Below are 20,074 nucleotides of genomic sequence, written 5' to 3'. Positions count from 1 at the left end.
GGGTGGGAGAAGGGCCAACAGTGGTTTTTTCCCTCTGAACCTGGGTACCACTCCCCTCCCAGGCCCCTGGCCCCTGGGTTGCCCCTCCCCACCTTTGCACCTGCTCACTCCCTGCCACAGCTCCTGCACACCCCCACGCCCCCTCTCACCTGAGATGCTGAGCCCACGGCGGAACACCTGGTACATGGTCCTGGCATCATCGTAGTAGTGGGTGAGCAACTGAGGGCCGTCGCCGATCACAGATCGCCGGGCCCCGCCACTGTCCTACGAGCCAAGCACAGGCCAGGGAAGCTGGCTGAGGCAGGCAGAGGCATCAGGAGAGGGCACCAGGACACAGCAGGCGGTACGGGGCGTGGACACAGACCAGGGCCACATAGGTGGGACTGTGACATGCTCTGTATGTATGCATTCACACATAGGGCCTAGACAGAACACCCGGACGGCACACACATGACCTCTACACTTGACCTGTGTGGCCCCGCACTCAAACACAGTTGGCTCGCGCACACAGACCCAGCACACTGGTCTCCCATACGTACACACGGCACCCACAAAATGTCCAGAATTCCAGTCACAATTCATATACAGCTATGCTCACTCGTACAATGGAATGGGGAGTGCTGGCCGGCGTCCGGCTACCCTCTGGCATCGGGACGGCCCTCATCATCATCTGCTGCTGCTGCGCCCCTAGGTTAAGAATCATTTGGGTGCCATCCATCATTCACACAATAGTGTGAATTACTTTGTGTACTGGCCGAAGGCACCTGTCCAGGAACACTCCTGCCCAGGCCGCTCAATCCTTCTACAGCACAAATTGGCCCCGTGTCTCTTTACTACTAAAAACCCAAAGTAAATCCATGCTGCCCACCTCCAGGGTCCTGGCCCGTGGGGCTTTGTCCTTACTGGCCTCTCCAAGCGAGTTGTAATTATAAGCTTACCAAAACAGTCTATTACTTTCTCTGTGTCATCTTACCAAATCCTTACCACAACCTTAGGAAGTGGGCACTCTTTTTATTACCCACTTGGCAGTTGAGGACACTGAGGCTCAGAGAATTAAGAAACTGCCAAGGACCATATAGCTAGTAAGAGGTGTGGCCAGCCCTTCAGGGCTGCCAGTCACCAAAGGCCATTCTGGTCACCACTCTGCTAGTCCAGGGGTACCCCTCTCCACCATCCAGCTACCCCATGTGAATCACTATTTCCCAAGGCCACCAAGTGCAAGAACACATACCCACACCTCTGCACACATCATGCCTTCTGCAGGAAAAGTGCCCTGAAGATCCCTGTCCTATCTAGACCTGCATCTTCTCCTACCACACAAAATTCTGCCATGCTCATGATTGCCGAATGCACCCTCAAGAGCAAAAAAGCAAGACGCTGAACTGTGTATGCAGCAGGATAGCATTTAAAAAGAGGGGCAGGGGCGCCTGGGTGGCTCAGGGGGTTAAGCCTCTGACTCTTGATTTGGGCTCAGGCTGTAATCTCGTGGTTGTGAGGTAAAGCCCCCCTGCCCCCAGGCTCCGTGCTCAGCACAGTCTGCTCAAGATTCTCTCTCCCTCTCTGTCTGCCCCTCCCCCTCCTCTCACTCTCTCTTTCTAAAATAAATAAATAAAGTCTTAAAAGAAAAAAAAGAGGGGAGGATAACTATCCATTCGCTCATGGACAGTTCTCTAGGGAGAAGTCGCAGGCAAGGGGAAGAAGGTAGAAGCTTTTCAGTCTGCGACCTTTTTCTCTTTGGAAGTGTGAATATGTTATCTATTCAAAATGAATAAAGTTTAAGAAAAAGACAATTTTTTAAAAGGCAAAATAAATTTCACAAGCTTAAGAAAGAAAGAAATCTCACTAGTCCTTTTAGATTGAGCCTGGAATACCCTTGTCCAGGCTGGGTCACTGCCCCTGCTCCCCTTGGTGGCCCTCCCATGAGTCCATGTGCTCTGGGAAGACAGGGCCACGAGGTGGGCTCAGCTCTGAGTTCCAGCTCCAGACCAGCGCTGGGCACAGGGAGACCAAGAGCAAAGTTACCTGGCGGCCCCTTGAGAACCTCAGGCTTTCTACTGAAGCACTGGCAAGCCAAGGCTTCCCACCCAAGAAGCAGACAAACTAGAGATCCGGTGCAAGGCCATGGATCAGTTCCTGAGAAAGGCAGAGAAGCATCGTGTAGGAGACCCTGTTCAAGGCCCCGGGGAGGCGTACTGGCTCACTGCCAGGGGAAAAGGAGATTCTCTGCACCATTTTGGGTCAAATCAGCTGCAAGTTTGCCTTCTGCCTTCAAGACGCCTCTGCCCACTCCTTGCCTCCAGCTATGACACTCTGCTCACCTCCACTTCCTCTGACTGCATCAGGAGGTTGCATGGTGGTTGTAAGGCCTTTGGCCGGTGAGTGAACCAGTAGGCGAGGATGGCGGCCAGTGCACCCACACTCACGAGGGTGGTGGCTGAGAGGCTGCGGAAAAACTGGCCCAAGTCACCCAGCTCAGGCAGCCGCAGCAACCTCAGGATCTCCTGGGTCTGCATCTTCTCCAGAAGCGAGAGAATGAACTCTGCAGGAAACAAGAGGTGGGTGAGAAAAAAAAAAAAAAAAAAGAGGTGGGTGAGAGAGGAGAGCTGATGGCAGGCCAGGGAGGAGTCTCAGGTCTGTCCTTCCAACTGTCTTGGATCACAAGCGACACAGTGACCTTGGCCAGGCCCTGGCCAAATACACTGTAGGGCGGGCCCTGGGCTAGCTGGGGTACACAGTCGCCTGGTGTAACACAGCACATCCCAGAAGCTGGCTTCCTAGAAAGGCCTTTCTAGTGACAGGCCGGAACCCTGAGGAGTCACCCCTGAGAGTCAGACATCCAGCCCAGTTCTCCTGAGAACCATACGCGCTGGCCATGGGCCATGACTGACAGAGGCTTCCGTATCTTCCAGAGGCCAGCGCACGGTCTGACAGCTCCGGAGTAAAGCCTCCTGAGCCCCAGGGTCTGGGTGCACCACCTCTCCCATGTGGTCATACCATTGTGCTTCTCTTTGCTCCTGGAGTAAGAAGAGCACAGTGGCCAGAATGAGTGGGGTGATGCAGGCTCCTCCCACCCCATTCCAAAGCTCCCAGCCCCAGGCCCTGAGCCTGAGGGAGACAGAAGGCAAGGGGAGCAGAGCCCACAGACCCATCCTGACAGACACCTCTGGCCCTCGTGACATAAGGTCATCGATCTATCTGGCAAGGGTCCAGTGAGCGACACAGCAGGGTTCCCCCAGGTCCACATCCTGATCCACCACAGGCCCTCCGTGAAGGAAAGTTGGAGCCAAAGTCTTGCCAGGGCCAGAGGTGATGCTGGGGCCAACTTTCTGAGGAAGAGTAGCGTTACCAAGAGCAGCCGGGGCAGGGTCAAGGCCCCGCTCCCTGGCCCCAGACCCCTGACCACTGTGCGCACTGTCCCTGACCAAGCACCAAGAGGTACAGGTGGCCCCACCATTAACTGGGCCCCTTAACTGGACATCCCATCCACTAATGTCCAGAGCAAACGGAAGTGGCCTAGGGAGCACGTGTTAAACTGGTGGGAAGGGAAAGGAACCACGGCCCAGAGAGAAAGGGCTCAGCAAAGTGCGTTTCTCGTGATACCGCTTATGGCGGGCAGGGTGCCAGGCTTGCCCACCCCAGCCTGAGGGGACACAGTAAGCCTACCAGGGGACAGAGAGGATGCCTTGGGGTGGGCAGCAGAAGCGTTTCTGTGGGAAGCACTAGTGACTAACTTTGGTTCAAAGAGAACAGGTCCCAGGAGCTACCACGTCCTCCTGATGGCTAAGTGAACCGTGTTGGCAGGGCAGACATGGCCAGCTGGGCTCAGGGGTCTGCATTTCGCCCAGGACTGAGAGAGGGAGCAAGGATGGACCAGGCATGGGATGCTTTTATCCCTGCTAGGGCCTCCTCGGAGTCACTGCCCAGGCAGATCCGAGGCTAGAAACGCCACACAACACCTATGGGTCTGTCAGCAGAACGAGGGCTGGGTGGGCTCCAGGCACCACTTCACCATCCACAGCCGCTCTCCTTACTGGCCGTCTACCTCTGGAAGCATGGCTGTGGTTTCGCTTCTTGGGAAACAACGAGAGACCCAACAGCAGCCATTCTACCGCCACAGGATATGAGCCAAGCAGCAATTGCCTGACCCCTGAGAGATCTGCTGAAATCCTGACAATATTTGTACTAAGCTGTAACATCACCACACCAGAGATGAGGTCAGTGATGTGCTAGGTCATCGCCGAGAAAGCAGGCAAATCTTGCTTCAGATCCCTTCTCCTGCACTTATAAGCCGTACGAGGTTTCACATAACCCACCTCTGTGGACCTCCCCTTGCCCATCTTTAGAATGCTCAGTCCAGGCAGGTCCAAGCACCAGGCAGAGGTGGCTAGGCCCCGGGAGCTGATGCTCTGTGCATGACACAACAGGTCTTCTGAGTCCTGGGAACACTTGTGAACCACCCATAGACTCTGGGTGCTGCCTGGGGTGCAGAGAAAGTAAGGCCCCAAGCCAGCCTGGTCATTCTCACTGAGTTCCTGAGCTGGAAACCCAGCTTTCCTGGCAGCCTCCTTGAGCTAGATCAGTTTGCAGGCTACCCCACAGGAACAAATCACTCCGGGCATATCGATCACATGAAGGTATTGCACCAGCTGAGAAGAGGCCCAGCTATGGACCCCAGTGAATTCACCAAGGAAAACCACTCTGGGGAAGACTCTGGGCAGGGGATCCGCCAGCTTCCTTGGGACATTTACTTCCCTAAGCCGCAGATGGGGAGACTGAGTCACAGCCATGCCTATCAGATAAGTGACTTAGTCTACATATAGAAAATCCAGATACGCTCCTCAGCTCTTGGGGTGGGCTCCGAGCTCCCGGACATTTCCTCTAATGGGCTGAGCTGGGTCAATGGGCTGAGAAGCCTCGGACGAGCCCAAGAGCTCAGCCACGTGGTCCCAAAAATGTCAGAGAGAACCCTGGAAAGGTAGCTCCCTACCAACAGTACACTAGCCCTTGGCAGTTGCTCCTGGATGCGAAGCTGCAGCAGAACGTGGGCATCTGCAGCCCTTGCTGCAATGCTGGGGTTTTCACAGAGCACAGACCAGAATGGCCAAGTCATCCATCCACCCACCCAACCCCCAATCACGGAGCAAACCCTCACACGGTTCCCCGCTCCCCTCTGGCTTGGGGCCGGGCCCTGGGACAAGCCAGATGTGGGTCTACCCTCAGTTCCGCGGAGGAGACACGTGAAGGAGGGGGCAGGGCCACGCAGCGCGGTCTGGGTCGTGATCAGGCATGGGGAGCCAGAGAAGGTGCCTGGCTCAGGTATGGGGAGTCAGCACTGGCTTCTGGCAGGGAGTCGTACTGGTGCTGAGACAGAAGGACGAAGAAGAAAGGGTGTCCTGAGCACAGGGAAGCCAACATACAAGGCTGGAGCTGAGAGAGAGCGGGGAGCACTTAGCCAGCTGAATATTCCACTCAGGAAATGTACAAATGTGTCACTGCCACAAGTCTGAGAGGTGGCCTCTGTCACCAGTCACCAAAGTAGCACAGTCCCCAGGAGAGGGAAGAACAGAACTTGCCTAAACTTCCTGACTTGCTGGTGTCTGGGAAGCCCTTGCCTAAGGTGGGAGCGCACAGACGCTGCCGAAGAAGGTAGCTGCCGTCTACTGGTACACAGGGAGCAAGAGGGGGAGCCGGGATCCAGGCCCCAGACTACAGCCTCCCCAACCCCTACCTCGTGTGGGACGGCCACCCACCCCTGCCGGCACTGGACCGTCCATACCCACACCTCTACGTCCGGGGCTGCTGAGCCCACAGATAACCGGCTCCAGCCCTGCTCAGAAGAGCCCAGGCCCAGACTGCAGGGGCGGGAGGTAGCACGAGGCCACCAGAGTCCGTGAAGCGGCAGCAGCTAGTCAGGCCCGTGGCTGGTTCTCCACCGTGCACACACTAGGGGTGGGCGCCCTCCCTCTCACCAACTTCTCCTGGCTGGGTCCTTCTCTCTAGGAAGCCCACTTGCCTGGGGCAACGGAAGGTGGTGGAGAAAGGGTCTGCCTCCCCCCTCCTCCTCAGGTCGGGCCCGCACCCCTGCCTGGTGGGCAGCACCCGGGGCAATCGGTGGGTGCACCGTGTCATGCTTCCAGGCTCGCCAAGCTTCTCACACACCGTCAGGGCCACCGCCTGCATCCACCCCGAGAGTCCCTTCAGACCTGGGAGCCACTGCAGGGCAGAGCTGCAGACTCAGGTCTTGTGAGGACACGGGCCTGAGAGTCAACCAATGCCACTAAACCCTTGGCATGGGGGCAGGGTAGAGCCTAGGCCTGGGAGTCACTCCTTCACAGGGCCTCGGCCTACTCTGACCTTCACTCCCTCTCTGTTGGACCAGGGTAGGACTCGGAGGTCCCTGGGATGCCAACAATAGCTGCCTCCTCCCATGCCCCAGGAGGCTCTCCTGGTGGCAGTAGCATGGGACAGGGATGGGGGGGGGGTGGGCAGGACCCAAGGGAATCAGTGGGGCCCTGTTGCCAAGTGAGCTGCTGTGTTTGTAAATATTCACCAGGAGGGAGGACCCCACCCTCAGCGCAAACCGGTCTCCCCTCCTCCAGCATATCCTATGCCTTTTTCTCCTCTGCCACGGAAGAGTTCAGGATACCAGCTGGTGGCAACGGGCCTGGGACTCCCCACACCGTACTAGGGCCTCCACTGATCGGGGCCCTGGAAGATAGGTGGTGAAAAGCAGAGCTGTCCAAGCGCAGGAAAGGAGACAATGGGAGGAAAGAGACCCTGGTGGGGAGCCTGCTGGTGCCACGGCAGCCGAGTGGCAGAGGCAGAGCCCAGGGCACAGTCCCTGTGGAGATGGCCCTGAGTCCCATGGCTTGGCTCTAAGGATCCTCTGCTGACCAGCCTCCCAACGCCGGCACTCTAGACCTTTGCAACCTAGCTAGATGGCTCTGTCAGGACCACCTCCTAAATACCCCTCAAAGGTGGCTGCCCCTCTTCACCCCCACAGCTCCTGGCCTGGTCCAGCCACCACCAAGCGCAGTCCAGGCTCACACAGCAGCCTCCTCACAGGCGTCCCTGCTCTGACTGGTGCTTACACTGACACCAAGGTTATTTTCCTGATACACAGACATGACCATGTCGTGCTACTACTCAAAAACCTTCTCTGGCTCCCTACTACCTTAGGACAAAAGTCCAACTCATCATGCTGGTGCTGAAGGACTCCCTGACCCTCAGATTCTTCCCTTCCTTTAGAATCACCCAGGTTCCCTCTGTATCAGCCTGGAGTGGGGTGGGGGCTCTTGCAGTGGGGTTCTGAGTCCCTGAAAACCTCTGAGGAGTTCAGAAATGGTAGGCAAGCGCAGGGCAAGCCACCAGATCATTAAAGAACATCCTCAACTCCCAGTTAAAAGCTTCAAAAAGAAAATCACAACCTCTCCCAGGCACCGGGATCTCCGGCAAACGGGCCAGGGAAAGGGTCCCAAGGCGGGTTCTGGTGCTGCACTGACCTGGTCCAAACCTTGACTCACACTCTTGATAGCAGTTATGACCTTGGACAAGTCACCTGACCCCTGTGGGCCTCTTCTCAAAGAAGGTCATGGACAGAGAATGTGGTGCCGATCACAGAGGAAGTGAAACACTCGGTAGACAGTGGTTAGCGAAAGCAGTTAGTCCATCTCTTGGCCAGCCAGAAGGGCACAGAGGGAACTTGCAAAAGGACATGCACTCACACCCTACCTTTCCAGAGGGCTCCTGGCACTGGGGAGGCGGCTGAACTGGTCCCACCAGTACCAGCCTCCCTTTGTAAGGGGTGTGTGGGGCTCAGGGAGAGAGCTTACCACATCTTGAGCAAAGCACAAAAGTGGCGAAGGCCCTGCCCCGAGTCTGCCCTCCTGGGGACAACGGATGGAAACGGCCGCCCGCTCTGGGAAGCCGGGCGCTGGCGGCGGCGTTAACAGCGGTGGCAGTGGCTCCCTGGCGGCCGTGGGGGCAGGTCTGGCAGGGACCTGAGCACAGAGCCGCTCTATGAGGAGCTGCCAGCCCCCGCCTCCATCTGCACACTGGGCAGCCCTGGCTCAGATCAGCTTGGAGCCGAGCAACCCGCCTTAACCCCCGCTCTGCCGGGTTGCCGGAGCTCCACCCGCCGCTTCTCCCCCCGCCCCCACTCTGTCTTCAGTTCTGGACGGAGTTTGCCAAATGGGTCACTTAAGGACAAAGCCTCTTTACACCTCCATCTGTGACACTGATTAGGGACCAGAGCCTCAGCCAGGGGCTGGGGACCTGCCGGCCGCGTGAGTGGTGGAAGTGGTAGGAAGTCGGGGGGCGTGGGGGTGGGGATGCCAGATCTCTGGCTAAGCGAGGCATCCAGGGGCCCAGGAGACTCCACCTCCAGCCCCTCTCAGGGTCTCAGGGGCTGCCTCTATTCCCTTCCACCCCAAAAGGTCACAACCTGCCTACTTGGGGCAAGGAAGGAAACTGGGCACAGTCCCAGATAAAACATCTGATTAGAGATGCTCTGGACGCTCCAGAATAAGGATCCGGGTCAGCAGGTAGAAGATACTGGCTTGTCTACTCTGCAAGACCCCAGGCCAGCACATCAGCCCTTCCTTAATGCCTACCCTTAGAGATACTGTCATCCCCAAGCCAGAACCCACACCCTGGCCCGGTGGAACCAAAGCTGAGCTCTGAACTCTCTCAGCACCTCTGGCAGACAGACTGGGACCAGAGGTCCCAGGGACTCCCAGGGCCTCATTCCTGCAAGGTCTGTCTCTCTAGGTTAAGGGGTGGGGGTGGGGCTCCGGTATGGCCATTTCTTACTCCTACGTCAGTAACCAGCATGTGGCTGCGCACACAGGAGGAAGATGGTCGCTGCTGCTGAAGAGTAAAACGCAAATCCAGGCCATAGTAGTTTGCTGGCCACCCTCCGGGCCCTACCCACACCTGGTGCTTCCAAGTCTGCCAAAGTGGGGCCACCGTCTACCCAAATGCGGCCTACCTCCTCAGCAGCAGGGCTGTCCCACGCCACAGTCCAGGGCTCTGAGCTCCCTCTTAAGGGGTTGTGCGCACAACCAGCCTAGTGAGTCTGGAGCCCACAGGCCACGCAACTGAGGGCCGAGGCAGCCTCCACTGCTCAGCCCGCCACCCCAGGGCAGGCCAGGAGGGGAGCTTCCTGCCTCGGCTGCCCTCTCTGGGAATTTGGCAGGGGCCTCTCTGGGCCCCCAGGCCATAGCCTCCTCCAATCCACCCCGAGGAAGCTGTAAAACACACAAATGCCTGACGACCCACCTCCTGCTCACAAAGCTCCTACCTCTTCCTTCTTGGCAGGACCCTTACTTTTATCTAGACATCTTCAGAGATGTTTTAAAATGAGACAAAATCTTCCTTTAGTGCTTCTCGGGGCAGCTTTGGGAGCAGGACATTCAGTGGCCACAACCCAGGTCCTGGCTGATGAAAAACCACACAGGGTGCGGGGGACACGGAGGCTCGGCAGCAGTTCTGTCCCAGGAAGGGTGTGGCCCAGGCGCTAGGCTAAGAAAAGCACAGATGTGTGCACCACCACACTTGTGTGACCCTCACAGGCAGACACGCAAACACAGCAGCCCACCCTTGGCCCGCTATCCACCCCGTGCTCACAGCAGATATTCACGCTCGGCTCTACCGTGCGCAGCGCGCGAGAGGCTTTCTTTCCATCTTCCTCTTGGGTTTTAATTAGTCACAGTGCCACAGATGATTGGTGCAGGGATGGGGCCCAGGGCCTCCCCGACTGGGGAACTGCCAGGTGAGACCGGCCGCACATCCCCTGAGAGGCTGGGACGCAGGTTGCTGGGTTACACAGCGACTCAACCTGCCGAGCTTCCCCAAGAAGCCTGCAGAGAGCTGTGAAGGTTTAGTTAAGCCTCTCCGGTGTGGGAAAGCCCACCCCCGGCAGGCCGTGCCTGCCCACTGCGCGGGGCCACCCGTACCAACTGGGCCCGACTCAACCTTGATCATGCCTCCCTTTAGCCATTCAGTCCAGGAAGCGGCCTTCACTGCCCCCCTCTCCCTGGGCCCTCCTCCCACCACGCCAGCACCTCGAAAGAAGCCCACTCACCCAAAGCCCCGGTCAGGGAACATGGGCCCACATTCCTGACGGGAACACTGGGAAGCCAGGCTCATACGACACTTTCGGGAACTTAAAAAATACAAATAACCTTGAGGACGGAGGAGCAAAGAGAAACACAGTGTCTTTCACAAGCTCAGAGATAAGTGTTGTCCTCACCACGAATCAGGCCCAACTAGAATTTCAGCGCCAAGAGGGGCATCAGAGGCTAACCCCGGCGGCAGTCCCTTTGGAAATATTTACAGAATGCAATAGCCAGGGCTGATGGCATGGATGAGCCTCAGCCTCACTGTCCTTCCTTTCACACCAAGCCCCCCCCCCGCCCCCCCGCCGGGGACAGCAGGCAGAATTCGGGGATGCTGCTGAGGGCCGTGAGCACCACAAGAACAGAGAGACACCCCCTGGCCAGGCCCCACTGTGCCGGAAGCCAAATCCTGCGGCTGCAACATGATCCTTTCCCCTCCTTCAGTCCGCGTTAGGACTGCCAGTGTCCTGGCCTCAGGAGCCGCGATCCGTTTCTGTCACCAGCCCAAACTGAGGACATACTGGGAACCTAACAGGCTCAAGCTCAAGGGACCAGAGGCCGCTCCCGGGGTCTCAGAGCTCACTGCAGTGGCCACAACACAGGACGTGACCTTCTCCAGGAGGGGCCTGCTAAGACATGGTTGTGGTCACAGACGTGGGGGGAGCAAGAGGGGGATTCGCTCGCTGACACCCTGCTCAGGAAAAAATGCACAAGAGACAGAACCTGGGACACACCCTCAGTCAGGGACGGGGAGCAAGGAGGGAATCAGGAGCAGACGGGAAGGAGTGTTCTGAGAAGTGAACCGAGGGACAGAAGTGGGTTGGTAAGTCGCAGGAAGAGCGAACATCTGATTAGAGATGCTCTAAGATGTTGAGGCTCCCAGGACAGAGTCTGGTTGCATTGAGGAAAGGGGCAGGAAGCCGAGGCTGGGAGGCCAGCACGTAGCTGCAGAGGAGAGAAGAGTGTCGTGGAACTGCATACATGCCTCATGTCTTCTGGGTCACAGTCACGAGCTAACAGAACCCACCAGCTCCGAGTACCCGGGGGTTTTAAGATGCACAAGTCCCAGGGCGCCTGGGTGGCTCAGTCGTTAAGCATCTGCCTTCGGCTCAGGTCATGATCCCGAGGTCTTGGGACTGAGCCCCGTATTGGGCTCCCTGCTCGGCGGGAGGCCTGCTTCTCCCTCTCCCACTCCTCCTGCTTGTGTTCCCTCTCTCGCTGTCTCTCTCTGTCAAACAAATAAAATCTTTAAAAAAAAAAGATGCACAAGTCCCCAGGCAAGCTGCGCCCCTAGCTCCCTGCTGAAGGGGCCGCTGCTACAGCCACGAGCCACCAAGACTCCCTCCCAACCATTCCGAGGGCCACTGGTTTTGTCACAGAAGAGACAATGAGCAGAGAAGAGAGAGTTTTGCCTTTGGTTAGAGGTAAATTTTCTGGAAAATTTGATAAATAGCTTAATTTCCTGGCTCCCCCATACTTTGACAATGCTCCTCTTCCAAATGCCACAAAAAGTAACAAATCCGAGTTTCACTCAGTTCAGCCGAAGGCTATGCCTGTCGGGGGGACCCTGCCACCTCCCGAAGCAGTTGTCTCTCACTGCGCCACCCCCGGCTGCCCAGTCCTGCTCTCGGCCAGTCCTGTTCTCGGCTAGCAGGGGCCCTTGGCGTCCACAGGGTTAATGCCAGGCTCAAGCAGCCCGGCCCTCGGCTGGGCCGGGAGCATTGAGACCTCGGGCCTCCTTTTCAAGGCCAGGATGAATGGGGAATATGCAAATGCCCGCCTCCCCGAGGAGTGCAGGGGAGGACCTGCTGCTGTATCTTTCCACTCTGGGCCTGTCACATGAAAGGGTTTGTATTCCTGCTGCTGGGTCTGGCGCCAGACTGGGGCTGTTCTCACCAGAAAACAAAAATCTCTTTCAGACCCAAGCAAAACGAGGCCCTGGCTGGCCCGGGGAAGGCTGTTGGACGTTGTTCACACTGACCCACCGAGAGCACCCATCACTTGGATTCTTATTGAACCCACCACCTTTCCAGAGGGAGCTGGAGGCCTCTGGGGCTCCTGAGGAAAGCCCTGTGTCAGGTCAGGGTGGGTGGCACCAAAGAGTGGGACTGGCTCATTCTGAGGCTCCTCTGGTTCTGCCCCTTGCAGAAATAGGAATGGCTGGCTCTGAGGTCACCACCTTTTATCTATGAGGGAATGCTGGTAATTCTCAGGGTGTTGACAGTTAAACATAGAAAAGGGAAGAAAAATGATGGTAAACAAAAGACCTTGCAGCGCACAGGAAGGACTTTTTAAGAATGGAGGCCACAGGCATCCTCAGCCTGCCTCACCCGGCTTGCTGGCCCAAGAGCCCTCAAGCTGTGGCTGGGGCTCATGGTAACCCAGAGCCCGGTGTGTGAGATCATAAGCTTCTGGGACACTCCAGGGCTTGGACTCCATCCTCCACAGAGGCCCCATGACAAGGTCAGACTTCACTTTTGTTCGGACTTCCAGAGGCCAGAAATGCTGCTTTTCCAATACCCCTAAGGGTCACCGGGAGCCGTCCATGACCAACAGTACAAATCTTGTACCCTATGAAGTAAGGGTGCTATTCAGACTCCCATGAACAGGAGACAGTGACACAGGGAGCCCTCAAACACACGCATGATGGCTTAGCCTGAGGAGAAATCTAGAACAAAACCACTTAAGGAACTGATTCGAAACCAATAGGAGGTCTGGAGGATGCTCTGTAGATTCCCCGAAATCCAAGGCAACAGGCCTGGTCAGCTTCTCAGCCCAAAGACGATGCCATCTCGGATGAGCATCCACTGCTGCTCCCTCCACGGGTCTCCCTTCTAGAGGCTGGTGCCACTCGGTATGCCCACGGAGCCAAGAAGCCAGGCATGTCTGTGAGTGTTCATGGAGCCACCCCGGGAGGAACAGGACGCAGGGGAGGAGGAGGAGGAGAAGGAGGAGGGAGGGAGAGAGGGAGGGAGGGGAAAGGACACTTCGGTACAGATGGAAAGGGTGCTTCCCGGGTCATAGCCTTCCCTGATACCTGACCTGGGGCAGGGAGGTCAGGGATATACATACCCCCATCTCCTACCAGCTCACTGGCCAGGAGGAGGCCCACCCTCCCTTTCTCTCCAGCACTCAGGCAGAGTGAGGATTGTGGAGAGAGACCGCAGGCAGGGAGGGGGGCTGAGTGTGGGAGTTGAGGGTGTCCCCTAGAGAACCACATTCAACCCATCTGCTGGAAGGGACTATCACTGTTAACACTGAAGTTTGCCAGAAGTAAGCAGGGTCCTGGGGTTTAAGTGGTTTCATGCAGACCCCAGCTTCCAAATTTCGGGGGTCACTGCAGGCCTGGATGGGTCCCAGTGAGTCTCCCTTCTCTGCCTTCTTCTTATTGGCCTTTGGAGTCTCGCCACCCAGCCTCTGGCCAACCACTCTGTCCAATCTCATCGGCAGACCCTTATTCCATCCCTCCACTCTCTTTGTCCCAGCTCCAACTACCTTCCCCCACCTCTGGCTGTCCTTGCTGTGTAGCCTTGCTGTCTAATCTCTGATTGACTTCACCGTCCCTCCCAGTGACCCTTCTGCCTACTCAACAGGATCTGCAGCCACTTGGTCTATAGGGGCAAGGGTTGCTGGTCAGGAGCGGGACTGGAGATACTTAGCCCCAACAATAATCCACACACCGCAGGGAAACACAGGGCTTTGTAGCAGGGCTGAGTCCTGCTTGGTTCCTCGGGATCCACCTGCTGTGCTGGTGGTCCGGGCAGGTGCAGTGTGCTGGGGACAGGGCAGGGTTCCTGGTGTTGGTTAGTGGTCTTGGGCCCAGAGCTGCCCATTCGACCTGGGCCTGCCTGTCCTCTCTCCCTTTCCTCTAACAGCCATCAATCACTGGGTCTGTTCCTGACGCCAACAGGTGTCATTCCGGATTTGCTTCTCCCAGGGTCTGAAAAGGGAAATGCTGATTGTTCCCTCACTGGCACCATCCTGGCCCACTTCCTGCTCTAAAGTTCCCAGAAGACAGCTATCTCAGAATGCAGGCCTGAATGGACAGAGAGGAAATCAAAAGCTAGCCTCCCCCGATTCTCCACAAACACTCCCAGTCAAATGCCTGGACTGCCTGTCCGGAGAAGAAAGATGTCTCTGGGCAGAGCAGGGGAGTAAACACAGGTGGGACTTCTTGGGAGTTGAAATCCTTCAGGCTCTGAGATTACAGGCTGGGTTTCAGAACAGATAGCTCAGCTTGGTTCAGAATTTGTCCCAATCCACTTCCCATCTTGCCACTTCTGCCTGTCACAGAATCAGATGATCAAGATCAAGCCTCACATGAATCAGAAGCCACAAAAAGGATCCAGGTCTGGGAATGACTCCACCCACCATGAGCTCCCAGAGCAGCCAAATAATGGTGGGAAACCAGCCTGGGCAACCTGAAGGACACCCCAAAGAAGTATCCCTGAGGCCCAATGGGTGACTACTAAGGACTCTGTCCAGGCCAAGGCAGGAAATGGGGCCAGCACACCAGCCCATCCAGTGAGCTGGGGACCAAGACTAGGGCCTGCTCTCTGCTCTGCTTGGCCAGAGCTCCCAGCCTACTGGAGCTCTGAGACAAAAGGACTTTGCCCTCAGAGAAGAATATATTCTACAAAAGCAATCACCTGCAGCTATGGGTTTGGCTGACCTACCTTCCTTCCTTCCTTCCTTCCTTCCATCCGCAAACACTTTTGGAGCACCTCCTTCTGTTCTGGGTTCTTAGCTTAGACTAAGGGTTTCCCAGGGAAGGCTGAGCTGTCCTGCCTGCAAGGAGTTCACACCTGCTTCCCCCCGCTACTGCTTCTACCACAGTGGCATCATCCCCTGGTGGGCATGGAGCCTGGCACTTAGTAAGAGCACATTCAAATTCTGTTATTTGCTAACTGATGTGGTAAGAAAACAGCTTATAAAACACATCCTTATTAAAATAAATTATTCTCACAGAATTCTTCCTAACCTTCATTAATGCAACCAACACTGGCTCATGCTGTGCCTGGCCCCAGATTGAGGCTCACAGAGGAGAAACTCTGGCCTTGCCCTCCAGGAGATCATAGTGTAGGAGGCCAAAGGCTGCAGGTCAGTGGAACAGGCATGTGGAGTGCAGGGGTAGGGTCCCCTTGGCCACCCACATGCCCAGTTTGGCTATGTTTCTTTGACGCAGCCACTGCAGACACAGAACAAAGCCCAGGTGCCTGGGTTGGTATCCTAGAGCCTGCAGATCCCAGCCCTGGTGACCTCACTGGCCAAGCAGAGTTTGTCCCGAGATTTCCTTCACTCCTACGGCCCGTCTTTCCTCATACTGTCCTTCTGCCAGGAATGCCTTGTTTCCTTAACTCCCTTTCTGGAGGTCAGAACCCTGTGCCCGCTTTAAGGAAGGCCTAGCTCGAGCTAACATTTAAGGGGACCTTTCCTATGTGCCAGCCCTGCTCTTAGCTCTTTATGCCAGTCCTCTCTTTAAACCCTCCTCCTCCTCCCAAAGACCGATCCTTTGCTTGTGCCCTCTGCTGAGCCTGCTGGAGGGCTCAGGCACAGGCTGCTCATACCTGGTGGTCCTTCCCTGGACTGCAAGTCTGAGAGGATGGCCTGGCACCTAGCTCTTAGGAGTTGCTTCCCCTCTGTACCTCCCTGAGCCTCACTGACTCATCTTAAATGGGGATAACAGCACCCCAGTGTTGTGGGAAAGATTACATGAAAGCTTAGGGAACTGTAGAGCACGGTGCTTGACCCACGGTAGGTGCTCAGGGAAACAGCAGTTGAATCAGTACGCTTGCAACAACACTTCCCCTCCACGCCATAAAAACAACCCCCCTCCCACAGTACTTCATTGAATGAATATTTAAGTGCCTACTATGTTCCAGGCTAATTACATGGCTAATGACAAAGTGCAGCTCATGTTATACAAACGCCTGTAAACGTTGCCTCCTTTTGCAAACAAGCCAGAGCCTCATGCTCATTTATCCGGCTTGCTATGGGTATGGGACAGCCCTGGCTCCCATCTGGGCCTGCAGCCAAGCCAAAGTCAGCCTTCTGAAGGTCAACCTGAGAGCCCTTACAATCACATGAGACAGAAAACCAGCCAGAGAGCAGAATGGCCAGGTTCTGATGCCCTCTGGTGTCAGTGTGCTGTCACTGGTAGGACCCTTGTATCCCACCACAGGCCGGGCAAGATAAGGCGCTGAGGTCAGAACTCTCCCACAGGGCAGTGCACTATGTGCAAATCTCAATTTTCTTTTGTGAAGCATGCCCTCAGCTGTTCTGCCTGGAGCTCCACAATCTGTCAGGGTCCTAGGTGCCTACTTGGGTTCCCTGTAATGGCTCTAGATCTCATACTAGTCCTCCACCCTAATGGGAGCCTGGAATCAGGTAAAGATCGGATAGGGCTGAACTCAGCCAGGCTGTGCACGTCTGCACCTGCCCCAGACACTTACAGCCCAATGGCTGCCATACCAGTCTCTGCCACCCCGGCCAACCCCATTCCCCAGGGTCACAACTTGGGTCTCCTACCTTCCCCTCCCAGGAGCCCAGCGCGACCTGAGCCCCATCTAATCTCATCAACAGCCTCTCTGCGCTCTACCACCCTCTCCCTGCTGGCTCAGCGTGGCCACTGCAGCTGAATGGAGAGCTCCTCTACGGCCTAAAGAAACCCCCCCCCCCGCCCTTTCCTCCAGAATCCCCTGCTATCCAGACTCCATCCTCCTCCCACAACCTAGCCTCCCCGGGCACAAGACCCTGAAGACCCACTCCCCCACAGTTCTTTGTGCACCCCTTGGCTGCCCTGACTTTCTCTACCCAGAGTTTGGCCTATCTGCCTCTGACAAACCTCCCTGCATGCTGCAAAAGCCTATTAAGATGCCACCAGTGGTATGTGGTTGAGCAGAATGGACCTTGTCCAGGGGCATGAGGCTGCATCAACCTAGAGGGAAGGCTGCCCTTTTAGAAATTCACCCACTGAGACGGGTGCCTCTTTCTACTTTGCCCAGTGGTGCCATATGGCAGAAGTGCCAATCCATTGCTCCTACAGTCCTCTGAGTGCTCACCGCACAGAGACCAACCATGTTTTCCCAGGCCAGGTGCAGCATCTGACTCAGGCTGGATCTATTTTATTTGTTTCCTTGTTTACTACTCAACACACAGGTGGGATCTGGGCTGGCCCAGGACTCAGAGATGGCCTCTTCAGTGGGGAAGAGGACAGAGGCAGCTCTTGTTCTCCTAGGGTTCAGAGCACATGGCTGCCTCTCTCAGACAGACAGTTCTTCCTCCAGGGGGCTTCCTCCTACCCTTCACACCATCCTCTCCCTGCAGTGCCCTGAAGGCAGCCCTTGTCTCCTTAGGGCCAGAAGCACAAAACTCTACTAAAGAGTGACATCGCCTTGAGGGTCGTCTCCCGTTTCTAGCTGAGCCAAAGGGATCTGATAGCTGCCCAGGGACCCTGGAGATTATAAGGCCGAATGTGTTGTCAGTCTTAGCCTAGCAATTCTCTCTCTCTCCCCAGAGAAAGCTGGGGTCCAGGCAAAGTCCCAAGTAAGGTGGACACATGATCTGGGAGTGCCCCTACAGGTGTACGGGGTATTCCATCCAGTGATCACTACTCAGTCTCTTACTCTAATGCCAAGTGTGGCATCTTTGAGGAATTTCCTGTTTGCACTGAGCAGCCGGACCTGTATGTAAGCGGCTGTCACCTGCACCAAGAGTCTCCTTCCCTGACTGCTCCAAGGCCTCCGTACAGTCCCTCAGTGAGGCAGTTCTCCCATTCAGGGAAGCACGTGACCACTTTGGGAAATGCTCCACAATGAAGCAGGACAGAAGGCCAGTTTGAGTCAGTGTCTGCTGAACCCCAATTTCAGACCAAGGACCCAATACTGTGAGGGGCTTTTTCTCAAAGGTTGCTGATTACTCCTGGCACATGTGGCCCTGTGGTCCCCAGACCTCTCCCTGTGGCTGCAGAAGACCAAGGTTCCAGAGAACTGCCCTTGGATCCACCACTGGGTGAAGGCCTACTAAGGGTAGAGCAAAGGGTCCTGGCACTAGAGAAAGGCTCTGAGACCATCACCAGTAAATGGTGGCTGTTGCTATCACCATCCTCCTCCTCCTCATTACTTTGGTAACTCCTGCTCCTTACCTGTGACCCCAGCTCTAGCCCAGACCTTGCCTGCTGGATGAGCACATCAGGCCCAGAGTGGCCCTGCACAGCCCGTCCTCAGACACCGGCAGACAGAAGGAGCTTAGGGAGCTGAAGGGATTAGAGAGGCCTCACTCACTCCCCAGCTCAGGGGAAGTATCCCTGTGGCCCATCTCAGGGCATTGGGGGGGTGGGGTGATTACGTGGCCCACCAACCCTCAAGGTTCAGGCCTGATACCACCATGCACTTAGCAATGATTGCTCAATTAAAACCTCACATCAAATCCCACTCTGCCAGATATTACCCATGTGACACTGGACAAGTCAATTAACCTCTGAACCTCAGTGAGAAAGGGAAAGCACCACCAAACTCCTAGTATTTGCTGTGAATTTTAAATAATGCATGTAAAGTTTCAGGTAAGGATTTCAGAAGGGTTGGCTTCCCCTTCTTTGGCTCATAAAGAACCATATTACCTCCTCTGATGCTGCAGTTTGTGAAATAATAATAAACACTAACATTCTTAGAGTATTTGCTCTGGACTAGGTCCCTTTCAAGGTCATTTTAAGGTTTGAAACTTCACATACCTTATCAGGCTTAAATCTGCACATGGGCAGCCGGAAGTGGAGACCCTGTAGTGGGATTATACCCTGGAGGAACACAACACTCTCAGAGGGGACTGGCTGGTGCAGGCAGCAGAACTGGTGGATGAACGGGCCTGTGGTGAGACCCCAGGTGTGTGTGTGGCCGGGGAGGAGGAGGGAGGAGTGTTGGGCAAGGATTCAGAGAGGGTCCTCACAGCCTCCTAAAAGGACGCAGGGGCGAGGAGCTGACTCCGGTGAGGGGGAGGGGAGAAGGCTGGGAGCAGTGGGGACACAAACACTGGGCAGAGCTGAGGAGTCAGGTGAACACCCTTTTACAGAAATCTTGCGAAGATTTCTGGCTCAAGGGTAGGCAGTGAGGGGTCTTGAGGAGACCCCTGCCCAGGATCAGGAGGCCCCAGGTCGGTGCTGGTTATGTCTCCGATCTGCATTAAAACGTCGGGGACCAACACCCTAGGTTTCTGGATACTGGGGATGGACAAGGATGCACCACGTCTGTCCCTTGGGGGACGGGTGGGCTCGGCCTAGTCTGATCACCGATGAAGCTCGCTATAAGGGGAGAAGGTGCGAGAACTGGAGCGAGGTTGTGCGGTCCTGAGAGCAAGGCCCCTCATTTCCGCACACCTAGCTGCTTCTCAAACCCGACCCGGAGCCCGCCAGAATTTGAGGGGGTGGGGGGACGACCTGGGAGGCCCGGGTCGTGGGAGGAGGCTTGAAGGGACGGCTCAGCAGCGGGGACTGGGGGCTCACTTCCACCCGGGGCCAAGATCCCACAGCGCGCTGGGGATGGGGGTCTGGGACGAGGACAGAACGGGGACTTACCCGCGAACAGCCAGAGGGATCCCCCGGAGACGAGGAAGAAGGTCAGCATGTCGGTGAGCGGGGCCCAGCGTGGCCCCGCACGGCCTCCCGGGCCCGCTGCCCCGCAGCCCCGCAGCCCCAGCAGTCGCCGCGCCACCGCCGCCGCCCGCCGCCGCCGCCGCCCGCCGCCGCCGCCGGGTATTTTTAGCCCCCGCCCCCCGGCTCCGCAGCGCCCCCCCCTCCGCGCCGCTGCGGAGTCCTGGCAGGAGGGGGAGGGCGCGGTGCGCGCTCCGCACCGGAGCCCCCCTGCCAGCCCCGCAGCCTGCCGAGTCCGGAGCGCCCCCCGCGCTCCCAGCCGCGTCGGAACCGCCGAGGTCCGGGCGGGGGAGGGGCGGGCCGCAGCGCAGACCAG

The 20,074-nt window shown here is 56.7% G+C and overlaps 1 protein-coding gene across 7 annotated transcripts in view; it reads right to left on the bottom strand.

The window, feature by feature from the left end:
• ACSL6 (acyl-CoA synthetase long chain family member 6) overlaps positions 1-19,792 on the bottom strand; it is a 64,196-nt gene extending 44,404 nt beyond the window's left edge. For 2 of the 7 annotated variants that reach the window (XM_081827111.1, XM_081827112.1), the window contains exons 1-3: positions 19,684-19,790; positions 2,319-2,539; positions 150-264 (exon numbers count right to left, since the gene is read on the bottom strand). In XM_081827111.1, the coding sequence (XP_081683237.1) occupies positions 150-264; positions 2,319-2,539; positions 19,684-19,732 (385 nt within the window). In that variant the 5' untranslated portion in view covers positions 19,733-19,790. Of the gene's footprint in view, positions 1-149; positions 265-2,318; positions 2,540-7,731; positions 8,005-10,084; positions 10,142-19,683 lie in introns of those variants that run through there. The other 5 variants (XM_081827113.1, XM_081827117.1, XM_081827116.1 and 2 more) reach the window with 5 other exon arrangements.
• Positions 19,793-20,074: the final 282 nt, after the last annotated feature.

Source organism: Leptonychotes weddellii, chromosome 7, assembly GCF_054177405.1.
Source record: "Leptonychotes weddellii isolate Sample4059 chromosome 7, ASM5417740v2, whole genome shotgun sequence".
Classification (NCBI taxonomy): domain Eukaryota; kingdom Metazoa; phylum Chordata; class Mammalia; order Carnivora; family Phocidae; genus Leptonychotes; species Leptonychotes weddellii.
Note: the sequence above shows the minus strand (reverse complement) of the source record. Positions and strands in the feature narration are given on the sequence as shown.